At 50.8% G+C, this 19180-nt stretch overlaps 6 protein-coding genes across 6 annotated transcripts; 3 read left to right on the top strand and 3 right to left on the bottom strand.

Moving 5' to 3' along the window:
• Positions 1 to 1243: 1243 nt before the first annotated feature.
• Positions 1244 to 2264, bottom strand: KY384_009231 (uncharacterized protein; the record flags this gene model as incomplete). The annotated part of the gene is made up of 2 exons (XM_044817717.1): positions 1244 to 2198; positions 2221 to 2264. The coding sequence occupies 2 exons, from the start codon at positions 2262 to 2264 to the stop codon at positions 1244 to 1246; spliced, it is 999 nt and encodes a 332-aa protein (XP_044664870.1).
• Positions 2265 to 2761: 497 nt separating this feature from the next.
• Positions 2762 to 4667, bottom strand: KY384_009230 (uncharacterized protein; the record flags this gene model as incomplete). The annotated part of the gene is made up of 2 exons (XM_044817716.1): positions 2762 to 2789; positions 3064 to 4667. The coding sequence occupies 2 exons, from the start codon at positions 4665 to 4667 to the stop codon at positions 2762 to 2764; spliced, it is 1632 nt and encodes a 543-aa protein (XP_044664869.1).
• A 446-nt stretch (positions 4668 to 5113) lies between these two features.
• KY384_009229 (uncharacterized protein) lies at positions 5114 to 6940 on the top strand (the record flags this gene model as incomplete). The annotated part of the gene is made up of 2 exons (XM_044817715.1): positions 5114 to 6069; positions 6124 to 6940. The coding sequence occupies 2 exons, from the start codon at positions 5114 to 5116 to the stop codon at positions 6938 to 6940; spliced, it is 1773 nt and encodes a 590-aa protein (XP_044664868.1).
• Positions 6941 to 7920: 980 nt separating this feature from the next.
• KY384_009228 (uncharacterized protein) lies at positions 7921 to 8941 on the top strand (the record flags this gene model as incomplete). Its single annotated transcript, XM_044817714.1, has 2 exons — positions 7921 to 8711; positions 8848 to 8941. 2 exons carry the CDS (start codon positions 7921 to 7923, stop codon positions 8939 to 8941), a joined length of 885 nt encoding a protein of 294 aa, XP_044664867.1.
• Positions 8942 to 11998: 3057 nt separating this feature from the next.
• KY384_009227 (uncharacterized protein) lies at positions 11999 to 13347 on the bottom strand (the record flags this gene model as incomplete). Its single annotated transcript, XM_044817713.1, has 2 exons — positions 11999 to 13033; positions 13099 to 13347. The coding sequence occupies 2 exons, from the start codon at positions 13345 to 13347 to the stop codon at positions 11999 to 12001; spliced, it is 1284 nt and encodes a 427-aa protein (XP_044664866.1).
• A 1758-nt stretch (positions 13348 to 15105) lies between these two features.
• Positions 15106 to 19089, top strand: KY384_009226 (Type I Iterative PKS; the record flags this gene model as incomplete). Its single annotated transcript, XM_044817712.1, has 3 exons — positions 15106 to 15366; positions 15438 to 15734; positions 15787 to 19089. 3 exons carry the CDS (start codon positions 15106 to 15108, stop codon positions 19087 to 19089), a joined length of 3861 nt encoding a protein of 1286 aa, XP_044664865.1.
• Positions 19090 to 19180: the final 91 nt, after the last annotated feature.

Below are 19180 nucleotides of genomic sequence, written 5' to 3'. Positions count from 1 at the left end.
GCGGGTGCCTGGTCGGGATGTGATTTCTCGATCTCTGCGGAAAGCGGTCAACAGAAGGACCGAGGACGGCGAAGAAATAATGGCCTTCAGCAACGGCGATATATCTTTCTGAATTGATCAGTCTAGCCTCAAACGCAAAAATCATCAAAGATTCCTTGTTGCTCCTACAACGTCTCTCGAGCGATCCTTTCAATCGTGCAGACGGTCTACGGTTCCGTGACGCTGTGTAGAACCCGCGGCAGCCAGATCAAGCTGTCCAGATTTGCGGCGTTTGGACTCACGGTGATTTCGTATATCATCATGTCGATTATGAATCAGGGGGAGCGTTTTTGCTGCCGGATTATCCAACCCTTTATATTGTGCGCTCACTCGAGTTTGATGATGCAATGGACAGGGGCGGTGAAATTGAGGGTTTTGTGAGACGAATCATTCGGAAAGGTGCGACTCTCGTGACCAATTGCAAACTGAACGTCAGGATGAGGCTCCAAAGGATCTGGGAAATGAGATTCCAGAGCCCAGGCCGGAGTGGGAATCTCAAGTCGAAATGTCCAACACAGTCTCGTCCACACACGGCACATCCATCATCCCCTTCGAACTCTCGGAAAATGAAAGATGAACGCTCTACAAAACGTTTTTCGTAATAACAACAGCCCTTTATATCTTCGGCGCCATCAATATCGCAGTGATAGTAGGCCTGACCCACTTCTACCGCGGTCGTAGCACTGTTGCTCAGCGAGTGTTGATGATGATGTGACTCGTCTTTGATATCATCGGCGGGATGAGTCTGCGGTCTGCTTTTGATAAGATTGGGGTTGAGTATGATGGGGTAGGGGCGGGGGTCGGGCGATGTGGTTGTACCTTATATTGGGCTATCTTGTGCCGGCTGTGGGAGGCTTCGTTGTTGTGGGCCAGTTGTTGGGGGAGTATGGGTCTTGTACTAGGACATCGGGGTTGGACATTTGAAAGGGCGACGTTTTTGGCCGTGAAAAACATGCTGATACAATTTCGAACTTGAGACTGGGCCAGCAGGCTGACGGCAGCGATGATTGTCACAAGCTATCTCTGCTTTTCTCCTCCACCGATGTTTCTCACAACCACGTCCTCGGCATTGTTGATCGCACTTATGTATAGAAAGACATAAGCCAACGAGAAGCAATCAGGTTGCGCTGGAAATAATCCTTGATAGTTGGGTAGCAGCTTTGCTTGGTTGACAGAGCTGCCAGGTGATTACTTGGTTGTGTTCTTAGGGGCCGAAGTGTGGTACATATTTGCTCCATTGCACCGTTTCAAGTGCGCTAGACGGCAGACTTCGAAGCTCCATTAGCGCCAGGACAATGATGGCCAGCCTTCCAGCCACATAAAAACATGCCCAGGCCCAGAGGCTATGCTCATAACAGTCCTCACGCCAAAAACTCTCAAGATACCAGTATGGTATGAGCCCAAATACTGAAAATAGTAATGGCAAGATAAGTGTTGCCACAGCGCATATTCGCCAGGCAAGTCTTTCTTGGGGCGTAGGGAAAAGCGAGCTCCAAGCCAAACAATGGACTGCTCCAAAGGCACAGGCCGCAATTTCGGTACTAAGCCAACGAAACAGAAGACCATTATCCTTTCCGACGGACTCCAGGAAATCCGTCTCAATAGATTTGATGTCTTCTAAGGTTCTCGTCTGTTGCGTAGGTGTGATTTCACCTGACGCTGCTGTGAGGCTGCGTACTTCAATAATCACTGGATATTCAACGTCCCTGTTATGATGCCAATAGAGACCGTAGATGAAGACCGAGCAGAAGATGAAAGCGATGGTCATGATTTCAACAGCTGTAACGTGTAGATGCTGAATCGCTCGGAAAAGGGTCTGCACTGCAAACCAGCAAATCTGAAATAGAGCAATAATTTTAACAACCCAATCGCTTTTGCCTCGGCTCTGTAACTCTGCTTTGAAGATGGGTAATCTATCGACACATCCGTCCACTATGAGTCTTTGCAATGTTGTATGTTTGACTCTGTAGTCGTCTTTATCGGGCATACGAACAGTAAACCCACCTGCAACGGCGAAGAATGCGTGCGTCATGGTCCAATCACGATTGCCACTGCTATGCACACGTTTTAAGAAAGCCCTTGCGGCAAGCCAATTTTGAACTGCATACCCAATTGTAATCTCGGGACCGAGAAGTGTGACGGCAAGTGTTTCAAGTTTTCTGCGGAGTTTATACCGCATACCTTGATGTTTCGGGACTGAAAGGTACAAGACAGACCAGGTACATAGAGTGATCGTCACTAGGCAGCCCCAAATGATACTCCAAGTTCCACGGCCATCAGGTTCTTTTTGCCATCCATGGACGCGTTTCACTTCCTCCGCATGAACACCGGTGGTCCCTACTCCAGCAAGAAAGAGCAAGGAGAGACACGTCTTGGCGACCATAGATAATATAATGAGAGCTCCAAGTCAGTCGACTATCGATGTGACAGCTGTGCTTCACAGAAGCCCTTTAAATGCCGTCCAATCATGGAAAGTTGGGTAAAATTTGATAAGGCATGATGTATCACCAGATATATCTGATGTAAAGCCGCAAAGCAGCTAAGAGTAGGAGTTGTAGGTCTTCCAAGGTCTCTGGGGAAACTCGGGCATCTTAAAGAAGGATTTCTATTCTCAGCCTTGTGCTAATACTGCCGCCAGCTAGGCTGCTGCCAGCACAGCGTGGCTTAGACCAACTAGTAGCATCCCTAGGCCTTGGCATCTATTGCCTCATTAAGAAGCTCATCAGTGGACCTTGGCACGAACGAAACGGCTTCCATTGGGACCAGATTCTCCCGCTTCAAACCTTTGCATCTTGCAGATAGAGCCATTAGCTAATGACGAAGGTCTCAGTCTTCCCTCTTTGATCTTTAGGAACAGCATCAAAGTCCATCATCTCATGAATGTAAACGTTCCCCAACATTCTAGTACCAGTCTCTGTAAAGCGCAGTAAGTATAGCGGTCCCGCTCCATACAAGACACATATACTGTCGCCTTCCCGAGTGTCTGGTGGACCGACACCAAAAAGACCTTTCTTACTCACGAACACTTTACGGTGGTGGCAATTGGTGAGGAAGCGGCTGTGGAGGACAAAAGCCGCGGTGCGAACACGTTCCTCAATCTGGGGAACAGGGTGATCGGGATCGATTGAGTGCTGCCAGATCTCAATGTTGTGCTTGAGGGCTTCTTGAAGACTGACGTCTTTGAAAGCCGGAAGATCACCTTCTGCAAGTGTGAGTATGGTTGATACGGGTATGTCTGTGTGTTCGTGTTGCTTGAGCAATGCTGAAACTTCTTGAAGCCAAGCTAGATTTCCCTTTGCATCATCAACAGTTGGTTTTTCTAAGTTCTGTGCAAAATCCGACCAATGATAAGTCGTTCTTGCGACGGTTCCGACCGTATCAAGATTGTAACCATGAGCGCGGAGAAGGTTGGAATTAGCTTGGCACGAAGCTTTAGGAAGTTGCCCATTCACGACAGACCTAGAGCTTATGCCAGCTCTTCCTTGCAGACCCATTGCCAATGTCCGAAGCTTACCGCTATAGAGATTAGGACACCAAGAAGGAAGACCAGCTTGCGGTTCCGAGCCGGATACCATGTACAGCAGCGAAAGCTCTGGATCATGTTTGATACATGCTTTCAAGCATTCGATATTGAGCTGCTGCTTCGCTGCCTCGCTTTCATCACCGTAATTGATGCGAATCCTAGACCGTAGAGCTGGAGGCGCTAGGCCAAGCACTCCGTAAACCCGGTCCAGAGGGTTTGTGGTACTCTTTCTCGACGCTACACCAAGGAGTTGTGGGAGATGGAGACCATTTCTCTCGCGTTCTCTAAGGCGAGATAGCAATAGCATCTCTTGAATACTTTCTACGCTATGCATACCAACACTCGCATTTTCAAAGACGAAGGAAAAGCCGTGAACTGTTGCACGCGCCACAAAACGTGTAGCTTCGGCAAATTCATACCATCTCATGGATCTGGAGCCGCAAGTCAGAAACGCTCGTCTTCCAGCTAAGATGATTTCCTGAAATGTCCATACTCGCAGAAACCATGGACGACAGCATAGCGAGCCCAGCGCTCTTGCAATTTTCTCCTGTTCATCCCCGTTCAAGCCTCGGAGATATCCTAAACCTTGCGAGTCAGATGTTAGTTCTCGGCCATTCTCATAAGCCTCGAGATCTCGAGAGCAGAATGACAAAGCCAAGAGCTTGTCCATAGCTAAGTCGCTATTCTGGTCCGTTTGTCCCAGCCAGACAGTGACTTTTTCTGCGGAGGTGAAGATTTGATGCATCTTCCTAATCTGATCTGCCTTCTCTTCGTTGTCGTTTTGATTGATACAGATGGCATCGATCCAATATGGCCAATCTTTGTTGGACTTGGCGTGGTCAGAGGTTAGCAATTCGAACACGCTACGGGTGACCTGCAGAGTTTTTCCGTCGCAGATGATACTGTGCGTTCGCTCCGAAGAGCCCCATACGTAAGAAAGAGCGGTGTATGAGCCCGCATCTCTGAGCTTCACGGCTTTCAATGTGTACGTGGTACAAACTGGGTTTGAGGAGACATAGAGTAGTCTGATATACCTTTCTGGTAGAGGAGAATAATTGTACTGTGCTCTCGACTTTCTCAGCGAGCTTAGATTCAAGCACGGCATCAAATCACCGCTATCATCAGAGAGAACGGGGACGGACGCTCCAGTCGTGCGGAACGTTTGATCAGATTCGTTCTAGCGGGCACAGATATCCACTCCGCCGTAATGCCAAGGCTCTCAGGTACGACCTAAACAGTCCGATGCAAATAGATCAACCTTAAAAACTCCATGATCCCGCGGGATACAAGCAGAAACCTGAAAGCGATCACATGCCCATTTCTCAAGACGACCTGCCATCCAACCTTCTGCCTCACGCATCACCAACCCCATCAGGCATCCTCGATGATACTTCCGGGCCCCCAATAAACAAAGAAATGCCCTCCGCCCTCCTCCGCTTACCCCTATCGACAGCCTAACCTCCCTCCACCCTCACCACTCCCAAACTCCCGCCGCCCTATTCCCTCTCTACTACGTCCTTCACACCTCCCACCTCCTCCACAACCCTCAAAATGTCATACCAACGCCTCAGCGACGACGCCCCGGACGCCGAAATCACCCGCATCCCCTCCTTCAATGTCCTACAGCCCGACAAGTCCCCAAGGTCCCCACAATATCACCACCACCGGCGGGCCTCAACACGGTCCCGTGTCTCCATCGCCGGGAAGACATGGTTCATACAGCCCCCATGGAGTTCGGCCGCCACACACACTGCCATTTCCATCGCCGCGGGCACAGTGATGTGTCTGTTTGGCTACGAGCAGGGCGTCTTCGGGGGCATTATCGTGGGGACAGAGTTTAATGAATATTTCAACGAGCCGTCGCCGAGCTTGGTGGGGTTCGTGACAAGCGTGTATGATTTGGGTTGTTTTGCGGGGGCGGTGCTGACGCTGTTTGTGGGGGAGATGCTGGGGAGGAAGAGGATGTTGATCGTGTTCACGATTATTATGGCGTCTGGGATTGTGTTGCAGACGGTGGCGCAGGATATGCAATGGCTGCTGTGGGGAAGGTTCATTGCCGGCATTGGAAATGGGGGCAATACGGCTACGGCGCCTGTGTGGCATGTGGAGACCAGTCATCAGAACGCGAAGGGGCAGGCGGTGGTGAAGGAGATGGTGGTCAATGTGCTTGGATTTGTTGTGAGCAATATCATTACACTCGCGTGTTCGGGCATCACTACGGAGGCGCAGTGGAGGTTTCCATTGGGGATCCAGCTTTTCTACATTGTGGTCATTTTGATGCTGGTGCCGATCTTGCCAGAGAGTCCGAGGTGGCTGTGCGCTAAAAATCGAGATGCGGAGGCGAAGGCGATGCTGGAGGTCTTGAGTGAGGAGGATGTGGAGGAAGAGTTCAAGAGCATCAAGGAGAGCGTAAGGAAAGAACAGGCTGTACAAGTTTCGTGGGCAAAAATATTCAAAGGCGGAACGGCCACCAGGCGGATGTTGTTGGGGATGGGGTTGCAAGTAGCGTGTGTCCTCCACAACCTCTTCTCATTCGTACCAGCTGACTAATGATCTACCAGACAACAGCTCACTGGCATCAACGTCCTGTGCTACTACCTTCCTCTCGTCCTTCATAAATCGGTCGGCCTCTCTGAACTGGCCTCTCGCCTTCTTGCGACTGGCAACGCAGTCTGTTACATGCTCGCCACGGCCGCCTCCCTCCTCTTCATCGAGCGCCTCGGCCGTCGACCTCTGCTCATGGCCATGGCAGCCGCCCAGTCCGTCGCCTTCCTCGGCATCTCAATCAGCACGGAAATCGGTCACGAAAACGGTGCACACATTCCCGGCATCGTAGCCACCATCTTCATCTCCATGTACTTTCTGGCCTTTGGCTTCGGCTGGGTCGCCACGCCCTGGCTCTACCCAGCAGAAGTCAACAGCCTGAGCATGCGGACGAAGGGCGCGGCGTTGGCGACGGCGTGTGACTGGCTCTTCAATTACTTTGTCGTGCAAACGACGCCGATTGGAATACACCACCTCAAGTGGGGCCTCTACCTGGTTTACTCGGTCCTCAATGCGGCATTTGTGCCCCTCATCTACTTCTTCATCGTTGAAACGGCAGGGAAGTCGCTCGAGCAGATCGATCGCTGGTTTGCCGCGCACCCGGGCTGGTTCGTGCACAAAATCCGAGATCGGAGTGATGAGGAGGACGAAGGGGAAGAGAGGGATGTGAGGGCCCCACTTAAGCATCAGGAGAGCGATGAAAGCGACAGCATGGTAAAAGACTTTGAAAGGAGATATGACGGGAGTCTGGAGAGGAGTCGAAGAAGAACCAGCGGCGAGAGCCTGTACAAAGTGGGAAGCAGGGATAGCGAAGGAGATGATTATGAGACATAAAAGCTACATATGGGAGGTGAAGGTGTTAGCATGGTGAATGCGTGGGGAGGCGCGCCCATTGGCGTGATGATGATCACCGTATACCCGATAGACCGACGACTGCGTGCGTGTAAAGATTCTGCTTTTATTTGAATTCATTGGTATGAACAGACTTCGCAATGCTCTACGTGTTTTGATCTTGGTGCGCTAATATCCTTCAGCTCCTCGACTTTTCCCACAATTGCCCAGCTAACTTGGTCATTACCTGTAGAGTGAAGGAAGACGATCGGTTCTGACCAATCATGCCGTTGCTGCATCGTCATCCATGAATGGAGGAGAGATTCCGAGAATCTCTAAAGAACGTTGGCGTCCCCTGTGTTTTTTAAGATGCCCCAGTCCTTTGCCGTCTACAACAGTCTGAGTAATTATCAGATGGCATGAAAGGGCTCAGAAGTTCTGCTATGCATTGGTATGATCTGTCTGTTCGACACCCATGGTATGTACCTGCACCTCTTTGTCATGCTGGAGCCAGATCTTGAAATCTGAGATGTTTCACGGTTGGAAGAAAAGTGCTATTCGTAGTCGAGCATTGGCTGCGTTTGGATCTCGATCGCTCATCAAAACGCCGCTGAATGCGCGTTTGCCACGATACCAGCACCTTATTCGCCGTGTTGCTTCGTTCAGAGATCGTACGATCAGATGGCCATTCGTTCGTCCCATAGGCGCAAGTCGAATTGGGTTCGCCAATGCCCTGCATGTGCATGATGTGTGAATGGGAAACGAATAGTAGGAAGCGTCTAGACTTGAGGACAGCCGCCGACGACACTGGTCTTGTGATGGATGACGTTAGTCGCGACTGCCCTCAACGCGTCTTTGATGCCATTCAGTGTCATTGTACAAATTCAATTGACTTTCCAACATCTACCACTTGTCTTTTGCCACGAGCATGCCACATATTTTTAACCTCCCCAGTTTATTATTATCAGAAAAACAAAGCAACCATGACCCATCAACCTTCCTTTGAGATTGTAGTCGCGCACTACAATGAAGACCTCTCTTGGCTCGATGGCGCAATCAAAGCATGTACCATATATTCGAAAGGTGGCGACAAAAACGCCCCTACACACCCGCACCAAAAGCTCCCCAACATTGGCCGCGAAGGGCACACCTACCTGCACCACATCGTGCACAACTACGACACTCTTACTGAAGTGACAATCTTTCTCCAGGGCCGTATCGACGACCACGTCTCAATCAGTCTTGCTGAGCTCATCAAGCGCTCCCTCACGACCAAAGACGGCCAAGTCATGACCTTCCCCTTTCGTGAGCTTGAGCTTTTCGACCTCTGGGATGGCTTTCCTTGGGAATTGTACCCTTGCTGGTCCAAGTGGAACTCCATGGAGTGCCTTAGGGCTCCCATGACACCTGGGCAGTACTGGCAGCATTTCTTTCCGAACAAAGACATGAAAATACCAGCCTTCATTGGTTTTCAGCCTGGCGCGTTGTTTGCAGTTCACAAGAGCACAATTCAGCAATATCCTCACTCATTCTATGAGAAACTCCTGAACGAGCTATTTCTGGGCGATATGGCACATATCAACCCCGAGACTGGACACTTCTGGGAACGCTTCTGGCTCGCAATGTGGAATCCAAAGGAATATGTTTCTTGGCATGAGGACGACGTTGCGAAAGAGGAGCGCAACGAACAGGGACAATTGGCGAAGGGCAAGTGGCATCGAACTCCCCGAAATGTGGATGTGGACGAGTATATCTCGGGCCCTGCAGGGACACAGTAAGTATCCAGATTCACTTTACGCTCCAGATTCGACGCTGAACACTCGTTAGGCTTCCGACTCCACCTTATTCAGACGAGGATTAGACTCGGTGCAAAAGCACATTGCATTGCAATAGCTTATTAGAGCTCATAGGATCAAGAACTGGCACAAGCGAGGGAGACACTCATTTTATCCCGCTCGACTATTGCCTATCCAACACATGCAACAGAGAATGCAGAAACATTGAGGTAACAGAACCAGGCATACCGCCGGCGGGACCTGAAGCTCGCGTGGAAGAGCAGCATTCTTGTAACTTTACCTGAGTGCTCTCAAATAGAAACATTCATTTTGCACACACAAGCAGAGGCGCGAGATCCATTACCATTTTCCAGGACCTCAGTGGTACTGCAACCTTGAGAAGCCCTAAGCGCTGAAAGGGGGCCGGAGGGCACTAAGCTAGCCCCGGAAGTGACCGAGAGCGCCGGTTAGTGGGGAACTTAGAAGCCCCTTACTACTGCCCTTAGTTACTCTCCGTTGCTTATAAACACTGGAAAGCAAAGCCCATCAATTCATCGGCATTATAATCGCTCGTTGAAGCATATTAGCCGTGTCGATGTCGGATGCATAGTCATAGTGCCGAATGGAAAGTCAGCCCGCATACTCAGTAAGCTCAAACGAAAATCGGCGAGGATGACATCACAACACATACCTCCGTAGTCGTGCGTGTGTTCACTACTCGAGAAAAACTTTCTGTCTGTTCACGCTGATTTCATATGATTCTCACCACGATACGATCCGTAGAAGGCTCAATCCGGCGCCGCTATGTAATCTAGATCTACCTTACCATGAATCGAGACGTCGCATGGAGGGGGAGCCCTCGGGTCAGAGGCTCCGCTGACTGGCAGCGCATGATTCTTCTCACCTTCGCATTAGTCGGTCTACAGTGAGCGAGCCCACATCACCATCCCAACATTCCACTCTAGTCGGACGCTTACAAACATTACAGATTCACATGGGGTGTCGAGATGACATGTAGGCGGACGGATTTTGACCCGACCCATTTGGAGGTACACGCCGCTGACTGCCCTGACCTCAGATTTTACCCCTCACCTCCTACAGCTGGGCCTTGCGAAAAGCCAAACTTCATTGGTCTGGATCGCCCCGCCCTTGTCAGGCTTGATCGTTCAGCCTGTTGTGGGAACGATATCTGACTCGTCGACGTCGCCATGGGGCCGACGACGGCCCTACATCATGATTTGCTCGATCCTGGTCGCCTTCTTTCTCTGCACGCTCGCGTGGTCGTCCGATCTTGTGGGCCTCGTCTCTTCTGAGGATAAGATCGTGAGTCACCAATGGCACTTTGCGCTCGCTTACTGATCGTGAGATAGAAGGGAAGGCTGACCATAGGATTGGCGGTGTTTTGCATTTATGCTGTGGATTTTGCGATCAATGCTGGTATGCGAGAATCATTCAAGAGTAAAATTATGGGGCTCATTTGAGGAAGTACAGGCTACTGCCCGCAGCCTCATCGTCGACACATTACCAGAGTCACAGCAGCAAGTGGGCTCAGCGTGGGGTATAAATCATCATGAATAATTATCAAAACTATGGCTGACTCGTGTAGCTGGTAGAATGCTGGGCATTGGCCATGTGCTTGGCTATTTCGCAGGCACGATGGATTTGCAGCGGTTTCTGGGGAATCGCCTCGGCGGCAATCAATTCAAGCAAATCTGTGTAATCGCTTCTATGACAATAATATCATGTTCAGCGGTTACTTGTTTCTGTGTTCGAGAGCGGATTCTTCTATCAAAGCGGTGAATACTTTCGAACGTTAGGGTGAAAACGAAGCACTGACCTCTAGCTCAGCGCCGAAAGCGATAGCCCCAGAATCATAAGTCTCGTCTCGACTATCCTTAAGACAACTTTGCACCTACCGAATAGGATCAAGGCAGTCTGCTGGATAACATTTCTATCGTGGATAGGTCAGTCTGTTCTTCTACCCCGTGTGCGCAATCTCTGATTTAGGGACCCTCTAGGCTGGTCTCCCTTTTTTGGTACGTAGGAGTAGGGCTTTATCACTCAATGTATAGTAATGCTGATCGTCTAAGTGTACGGTACTACGTGGGTCGGTGAGACATATTACAGAGAAGATGCCAAAAAGGCCGAGCAGCTCAAAGGTTCGGCTGATGTCGTGGGCGACATTGCAAGAAAAGGGTCTTTAGCACTTGTCCTGTTCTCACTAATATCGTTTGCTGGGTCGTTGTTCCTGCCCCTTCTTGTGGAACCCTCCGACCAAAGGAATTCACGACTCAATCCATCACGTAGCGATCAAGCATCGAAATATCAGATCACAATCACTGCTGCGTGGGCCATATCGCAGATGGCGTTTGCCGGCAGCATGGTCTTGACACCGCTTGCACGATCATTCAGCTTTGCCACTATCCTTGTCGCGTTCTGCGGTTTGTAAGGTATTCTCAAGCCTCCTCGGCGAAAATTTTAACATTACTTGCAGACCGTGGGCTATGTACGGCTTTGCACCACTAGCGATGATCGGAGAAGAGATCAACAGACTTGGGCATGATAGCCAAGCCTACAATTCAATTACCAACCAGAATGAGCACGAGCTGACAAACATTCAATCGATCTCGGAGCACAGACAAACCGCGCCAGGACCTATCAAAGACAAGGACGAGGATGTACTTCCTACGGCCGGTATCTATCTTGGTATCTGGAATATTTTCGCAACCATACCTCAATTTATAGCTACGTTTATTGGAATGATGGTCTTCTCAATCTTGGAACCTGGTAAGAGCCCCGAGCTAGCCAATGGTAGCAGCGGAGAAGGAGAGCAAAATGCCAAGATCCCGAGTAGTGGCTTGAGTGGGACTGCAGTTTGCCTTGCTATTGGAGCTATATGTTCCTTCTTCGGGGGCTTACGAACGTTTCGTCTGCGCAGGTAAGAGGTAGGAATTCGGTGTGTGTAAATGCTATCGAAGGACGGGGCATTGCAGCAGACCCATACCACTGAATAATGCCGCGTGGTCGGTGCAGGCTGCAGACTTTACGCGAGAACTTTCAAAGCCCAAGGGGTAAGCCGAACCGTACAAATCACGATCTGGCTTGATTTACAATGAAAATGGTCCACTCTTTATGAGATTGCATGGAGTAAGATCTCAGATCGTTGATTTGACCAATTTCAGCTGAGGGAGAACCAATGGGCCGCTCACACGAAGCGCTCTATTCTGTCCAATAGAAGGTCTGCTTTGCCCCAGATATAGAGAAGATTGATGTTAACTCTAGTATCTCACCGGACGACAAAGCTCAGAATCGGCATCGAGCTCCCAGGCGATCTATACTCGCCCTCAAACTCAAACCTCTCATCGCCCGCTTTCACCAGCGCCTTCCACTCGTCCAGCGTGCGATACCTGCAATTATAGTACAACAACATCTGCAAATCCACAGCCCTCGAATACCTCTCCATGACTGTGGCCTCCACCGCCTTCTCGACCAGCACAAAATCCATAATCAGCAATCTATTCCCCTTCCTCAACGCCGGGCTCAGCGCCGCCACGATCCTCTTCGCATACTCGTCCGTAAAATTCAGCAGCGTCTTCCTGAGGAAATATGCATCCGCCTCCCGTTTCTGCGGCGTAAAGAAATCATGCACCTCGAACTCCACCCTCTCCTTCACATCTGCCGGAACGACTGCAGTGGTAGGATCCAGCGCCATCGCCACCACCTCCGGCCGCTCCTGCACGACCACCTTCAACCCCTCCGCAGCCTGCGCGATAGCAACCCCGCAGAACCCAATATGTCCCCCCACATCAACCAAGCTCCCATTACCGAGAACGCTCCAGTCGAATCCCTCCGCCACGTGCTTCACGCTGCTCGCAGGCTGCTCGCTTGCACGCTGGATCGTCGTGCCAAACCTCTTCTCCCTCCCTTCATCCGCGCTGATGAAATCATAGAACGAGCCGTCGAAATCGTAAGCGTAGTTCACGGCCGTCTGGTTCTGTTCCTGCGACCCGTGGCCCCATTTTTCGATCGCGCCGACTTGGCCCGCGAGCATGGGCGCGCAGTCGTAGGTTAGCCAGTGGATTATGGGCGCCATGGGGGATGTGGAGAGTAGGAGCAGGGAGGACGCGGAGTGGGACACTGTGTCCGGGGTCGGGGAGAGGAAGATGTGGTTTGTGATTGCGAATCGCAGGATTTGCTTTAGTTGGGAGATGGAGACGCTGGTTGTGCTTGCGAGGGCGCTGTAGCTGATTGGGCTGTCTTGCGGGACGGAGTCGGGGATCTTGAAATGCAGGAGGTAGCGGACGGAGCCAATGAATTGGAGCTGGTGTGTGGTCAGGTTGGGTTCTGGGGGAAGGGGTTGGTGCCATTTCGCTGGGCGAGGCTTACGGATGTCAGAGACAATTCTGTCAGGCCTTCCTGCGGCCCGGTGGTGAGGTCGTAGAGTGTCTTTGCTGCATTGCGGAGGTTGGTCCGGGCTTGTTGCGTTTGAGCGTCGGTCTTTGGAAAGGAGGGGAGTGCGGTGGGGGAGAAACCGAGGTCGCCGAGGGAGTTGGCGGCGAGGTGGGTTTTGATTGTTTTGGCTTCTTGGAGGCAGGTTTGGGCGAGGGCTTCGAGGTCAGGTTGGTTGGCGTCCATGATAGAGTCTAGGTGGGGCTTGAATGCTTTGGTACGATGATGAGTTTGTCTGGACTATTGACGGTGTCCTAGAATGTTATTTGTTGAAGAGTGGCTTCTCCGACTGGTGGGAGTGGACTGTCTTTGATTGCAGGAAGAGGATGTGTGAGGAAGACCTCGTGGTCAGCTTGATCGCATTTCAGCATCCAGATTCGTGCGGATCCTTACGTGTGGGAAGTAACGGTTTCTTCCTCCATTGCCCACAGCCCTGACTGCTGGCTGACAAACTTTATCGATTACTGTCCGCTGCGTTGTTGCGCATATAGAGTTCCCTCCGAAAACCTCAGATCGTAAGAAATCCAGGCAACTTTCTTACCACGAAGGGCTCCACCGACAGCAAGGATATTCAACCAATCTGGACTCTGGTGCATCAATCATGCCACCTTGTAATCTTGCTCATCTACTCACTCTAAACGGCCGAGGATGTAAGCTATTCTCGACGGGTTTCTGAATTCGGATGACCGTCACAGGATTTTACCTGCGCCACTGCCAATTTGACCAGCATTTATACATGGAAAACTCCACGTATGTGAAGCATGGCCAAGAGACTGATATACAACATTGTCTTGGTCTCCCAAGACCCTTCATGAGGCGAATTAGGTTACGTCAGATTCAAGCAAGCCGGGAGATGACTGCAGCTGCAGGGGTGAGATCCACGCACGCTGTAGCCGACTGGGTCTATCGCGTGGGAGATGGCAGCACGTTGAGGCGTGGTTCGGAACATAAGGTACGACTATCGGCAAAGCCAACCACGCTGGTATTGGCCTGATTAATGTTAGTCTGATTCTTAGGCTTAACGACGCCAACCGGGTCAGGGTCATCGACCGACTTTTGATGGGCGGGTATATCTGACACGTGCTTGGCGCTTATGCTGATATTTCCTTATGCAAGCGAGCAGGCACTGCAGTCCTTGGGCTTCCATGCAGCCTCAGTCTCGTAGCAGCGAATCATGCCGAAGGCCTTGGCACCCCTACACCGACATTGCTCTCACCCCCGTTCCTGGCACTTGATTCCTCGACTATCAGGCGATTTCACGTAGCGGGCCAGAGGCTGCAGCCTTACCCGGCCGCCGTTAGAACACCATGAGAATTACTTGACCACGTTCCAATAAACTCGCCTCTTGACGCCTGGAGCACTTATAATCGAACAGGCCAATCATCAGAATATGTGTGTAGTATTTGGGACATTTTTGGACATGTCTATTGCGGTGCACCTGGGGAGTACAGCACATGGCGTTCCCTAACACGCGATATGCCGTTATCGCGGTTGAAGACAAGTCATCCTTCCGAGAACCTTCTTTCAGTAATACAGACGGCTCACTCAGGAACTTCCCAGATGACGAGAGCAATGCGAGTGTCGAAGGAGCACCACATTGGATGATTTGGGATTGTATGATTGATTGCGCAGTCGCTCCTTGATAATCTTAGCCCAAGGGGTGAGAAATCTTGTCCTCTGGGCAGCCGAAGCCACCAGATGGATGACAAGGAGGCTTGCCAAGGTGTGGGTCCCATAATCAGGACAGTGACAAGGTGGTCACCCAAGAACCACAGTCATAATGGCTCCACCAGAAGGAACCATACTGTGTGACAATGTCCCCGCGACCAAGCTGTGGGGCTCCAGCTTACGACCGAGCCTTCATGTTGTGGAAATATAAAGGTCGCTTCATTATGTCCTTTACAATGGCAAACCTCTGAATTTTTGTCTCAAAACACCATTAGCATGGCTGGTCCACTATCAGTCTTCCTCTTTGGGGACCAGGACAGCCAATGTAGAGATCATTTGGGAGAGCTTATGTTGACTGGAAGTAATCCAATACTCAACACTTTCTTTGATCAGGCAGCCCTGTCCCTCCGACAAGAGATCCAGAGATTGCCATGGTCTCAACGAGATAGCTTCCCGTCGTTTAGCAATTTCCTTGACCTTTTGGCCATCGAAGCCTCCAAGCCACTGCATCCTGGATTGCAATTGGCTTTATCGACCGTGCATCACTGCGCTGTATTCATATGGTGAGTGGTAGCATTTGATGAAGTCTTCAATCAGTGTACTTACAGGGTGACAGTCGAAAGAGCTGGGAGACCAAGAATTCAGTTTCGAGTACATCCAGCTATACATTCGGTCTCGGCACTGGTCTACTGGCAGCAGCTGCAACAAGCTGCTACACAAATCTTGAGCAGTTCATACCAATCGCTCTAGATACAGTGCTCATTAGCTTCCGAATCGGGTTGCTCGCAGCTAACACACGAGATCAAATTGTCGACCGAGCTGATGTAGGCTCATGGCGTATCAGAGTAGAGACTGACAAGCCAGCGTCGGTACTTTCCCAAGTGGAGGACTTTTGCGCCCAGAAGGTATGATAAAAGATGATTCCATCATGTGAATCATAATTAAAATCTTGAACAGCACCTGCAACCATGGTCAAAGCCATATGCTTGCGACACTTCCGAGACTTCGGTGCTGTTAGGCGGTCCTCCTGCAACACTCGAGGCGCTGACCCAAGCCTACTCCCTCAAAGCATCCCCATCTGCGGTCTATGCCCCATTTCATGCCTCAACTATATACTCAGAAAATGATGTCGAGGCTATTTCACAATCGTTCTCCCCAGCACTGACACACGTGGTGTCCAAGCTTACCTTGTTGTCTCATCATAACGGAACAGCCTTGCCGCCTCAGACTCTACCCTCGCTTCTCAGAATGGCTGTACGTGCTATCCTGTCTGAAAGCCTCGCCTCAGACGCCGCACTCCATTCTATCAAAGGCATGACCCAATCTCAAGCCTCCCAACCCTGCACTGTCATATCAATTGGTGCACCCTATGGCTCGAGATTGGAATCTGTGCTCGAAACTACCGAATCTAGCCTCGAGAGAATGACCTATGTAAACGATGAGACAATCGTAAGTCATGCTACAAAGGCGCAATATGCGAGGCAGTCAAAGATTGCCATCACAGGCTTCTCTGGCAGATTTCCACAAGCCAAAAATAATGAAGCCTTTTGGGATGTCATCCATAACGGAGTTGATACGCACGCGGTCACACCAAAATCACGATGGGATGTGAAAACGCACGTCGACCCAACCTTGAAAGGAAAAAACACAAGCGCGGCGGCATACGGGTGCTGGCTAGACACTCCTGGCGCCTTCGACCGCTCCTTCTTCAGTATCTCACCTCGTGAAGCCCCACAGATGGACCCTGCGCAAAGACTGGCCATGATGTGCGCATACGAGGCGGTAGAGATGTCGGGTATTGTCACCGATTCCACACCGTCTACGATGAAAAGCCGCGTCGGCGTCTTCATCGGCACTACTAGCAGTGATTGGTGCGAAACCAACAGCGCTCAGGACGTAGACAATTACTTCATTCCTGGCGGAAATCGTGCGTTTATACCTGGACGCGTTAATTACTATTTCAAGTTTAGCGGACCGAGCTTCAGTGTCGATACAGCGTGCTCTTCAAGCCTTGCTGCAACACATTTGGCATGTAATGCACTTTGGAGGGGCGACATCGATTGCGCTATTATTGGAGGAACAAACGTCTTGACAAACCCTGACGTTACGGCTGGGCTTGACCGCGGTCACTTCCTGTCTCGCACTGGAAATTGTAAGACTTTTGATGATGAAGCGGATGGATACTGCCGTGGAGAGGGTACAGGGATAATCGTTTTGAAGCGTCTGGAAGATGCTCAAGCCGATAATGATCCAATTCATGGCTGTATACTTGCGGCAGCCACAAACCATTCTGCAGAGGCGGAATCTATCACAAGACCTCATGTGGGCGCGCAGCGAACGTTATTCTCTGACGTCCTAGCAAAAGGAGGTGTGCATCCAAACGATATTAGCTATGTGGAGATGCATGGCACCGGCACTCAAGCTGGAGATGGCAGAGAGATGGCCTCAGTCTCACAAACTTTCGCTCCTTGGCCACAAGGTGATCCACGTTGCAGAACCAACGATCTGCATGTTGGCTCTGTGAAAGCCAACGTCGGCCATGGTGAAGCAGCTGCCGGAGTCACGGCTCTAATCAAGGTGCTGTTGATGATGCAGAAGGACGAAATCCCCCCTCACTGTGGCATCAAGACCAAGATCAATCAAACATTCCCACCCGACTTGAAGGAGCGTCGTGTACTCATTGCTGACCGACCAAAGCCGTGGGTCAGATCGAACAAGCCTCGAAGGGTGCTGCTAAACAACTTCTCTGCCGCCGGTGGAAATTCTTGTGTACTACTCGAAGATGGACCAGGAGCAGGAGCGGAAGACCTACACACCCGTCCAGATACACGTCCTGCCCACGTAGTAACTTTGACCGCAAAGAGCAAGACAGCACTTGAAGCCAATACCAAATCGTTGGCTAGTCTACTCAAGTCCTCCAACAGTATTTCGCTCAGCGATCTAGCGTATACGTCGACAGCCAGGCGCCTACATTACAACTTCCGGGCTTCATACCCGGCTCAAACAATTCAAGAGCTCGCCGCGTCTCTCGAGCGTGACACAGCGGACCCTCCCCAGCAGGCCCGAGGTGCCCCGAAGATACTCTTTGCTTTCTCTGGACAAGGCTCCACCCATGCCGGTATGGGAAGGTACCTCTATGAGACCAATTCCAGCTTCAGGACAGCCTTGGATCGATTCGATACTATCACACAATCTCAAGGATTTGGATCTATCCTCCCTTATATTCGAGGCACTGGAGATGCAAACGACGAATCAGCTGCTTCAATCACGCAACTCTCCCAAGTGGCCCTCCAGATGGCACTAGCTCGACTTTGGGACAGCTGGGGAATTTCTCCAGCTGGCGTGCTTGGTCATAGTCTGGGTGAATATGCCGCCCTCAACTTTGCCGGCGTTTTGTCAGATTTCGACACCTTATGGGTTTGTGGGCAACGTGCTAAGCTCCTTGAGTCCCACTGCAAGGCAGGCACACATGCTATGCTTGCGATACGCAGCTCGCAAGCCGACGTCGACGCATGCTTGAGTGGCGTCGCGACTGAAATTGCCTGCATGAATGGTGCTCAACAGACCGTCATCAGTGGTTCAAATGCAGACATTGATCAAGCAAGCGCTCGGTTGACTTCGAAAGGGATCAACTTCAGCCGGATGAAGGTACCATATGCCTTCCACTCAAGTCAGCTGCAACCCATCTTAGGGGACTTCTCAAAGATTCTCAATGGAATCACCCTTAGATCTCCAAAGGTGCCAATCTTTAGTCCTCTCACGTCCAAAGTGATCAAACCAGGTGATGAGGTGGACAGAGACTATCTGCTACGCCAGTGTCGTGAAGCTGTCAACCTCGTTGGCGCCGTGCAAGCTGGTGAAGATGCTTCTCTCCTGAACGACCGTACCCACATTATTGAGATCGGCCCAAGCAATGTTCTTGCAAGGCTTACCCAGCGCGCAACGCAACATTCGCCTACAATCATGCCATCGCTTGAAACGAATCAGGATTCGTGGCTAGTGCTGAGCAAAAGCGTTGCAGCTGCGTATCGCGTTGGCTGCAACATCAATTGGGCTCAATACCATAGAGACTATGACCATGCTGTTATTCAACTACCATCTTATAACTGGGATCTCAAGGATTACTGGATCCAGTATGTGAATGACTGGTCTCTACGTAAGGGAGACCCATTGCCTATTGCAGCCGCGGCATCTGAGTTGCAGTTGACCACAACTTCCTGCCAAAAGGTGATCTCAGCAAAATCAGAGGTAATGAAATAGCCTTTCTCTTTATCCCCTCTAGCTTCGTGCTGACGAATATCCAGGGTGATGTCTTCCACGCTGTCGTCGAGTCAAACCTTCAGTCTCCGGA

The sequence above is a fragment of the Bacidia gigantensis genome (assembly GCF_019456465.1).
Source record: "Bacidia gigantensis strain McMullin 20006 chromosome Unknown scaffold_268, whole genome shotgun sequence".
NCBI lineage: Eukaryota > Fungi > Ascomycota > Lecanoromycetes > Lecanorales > Ramalinaceae > Bacidia > Bacidia gigantensis.
Note: the sequence above shows the minus strand (reverse complement) of the source record. Positions and strands in the feature narration are given on the sequence as shown.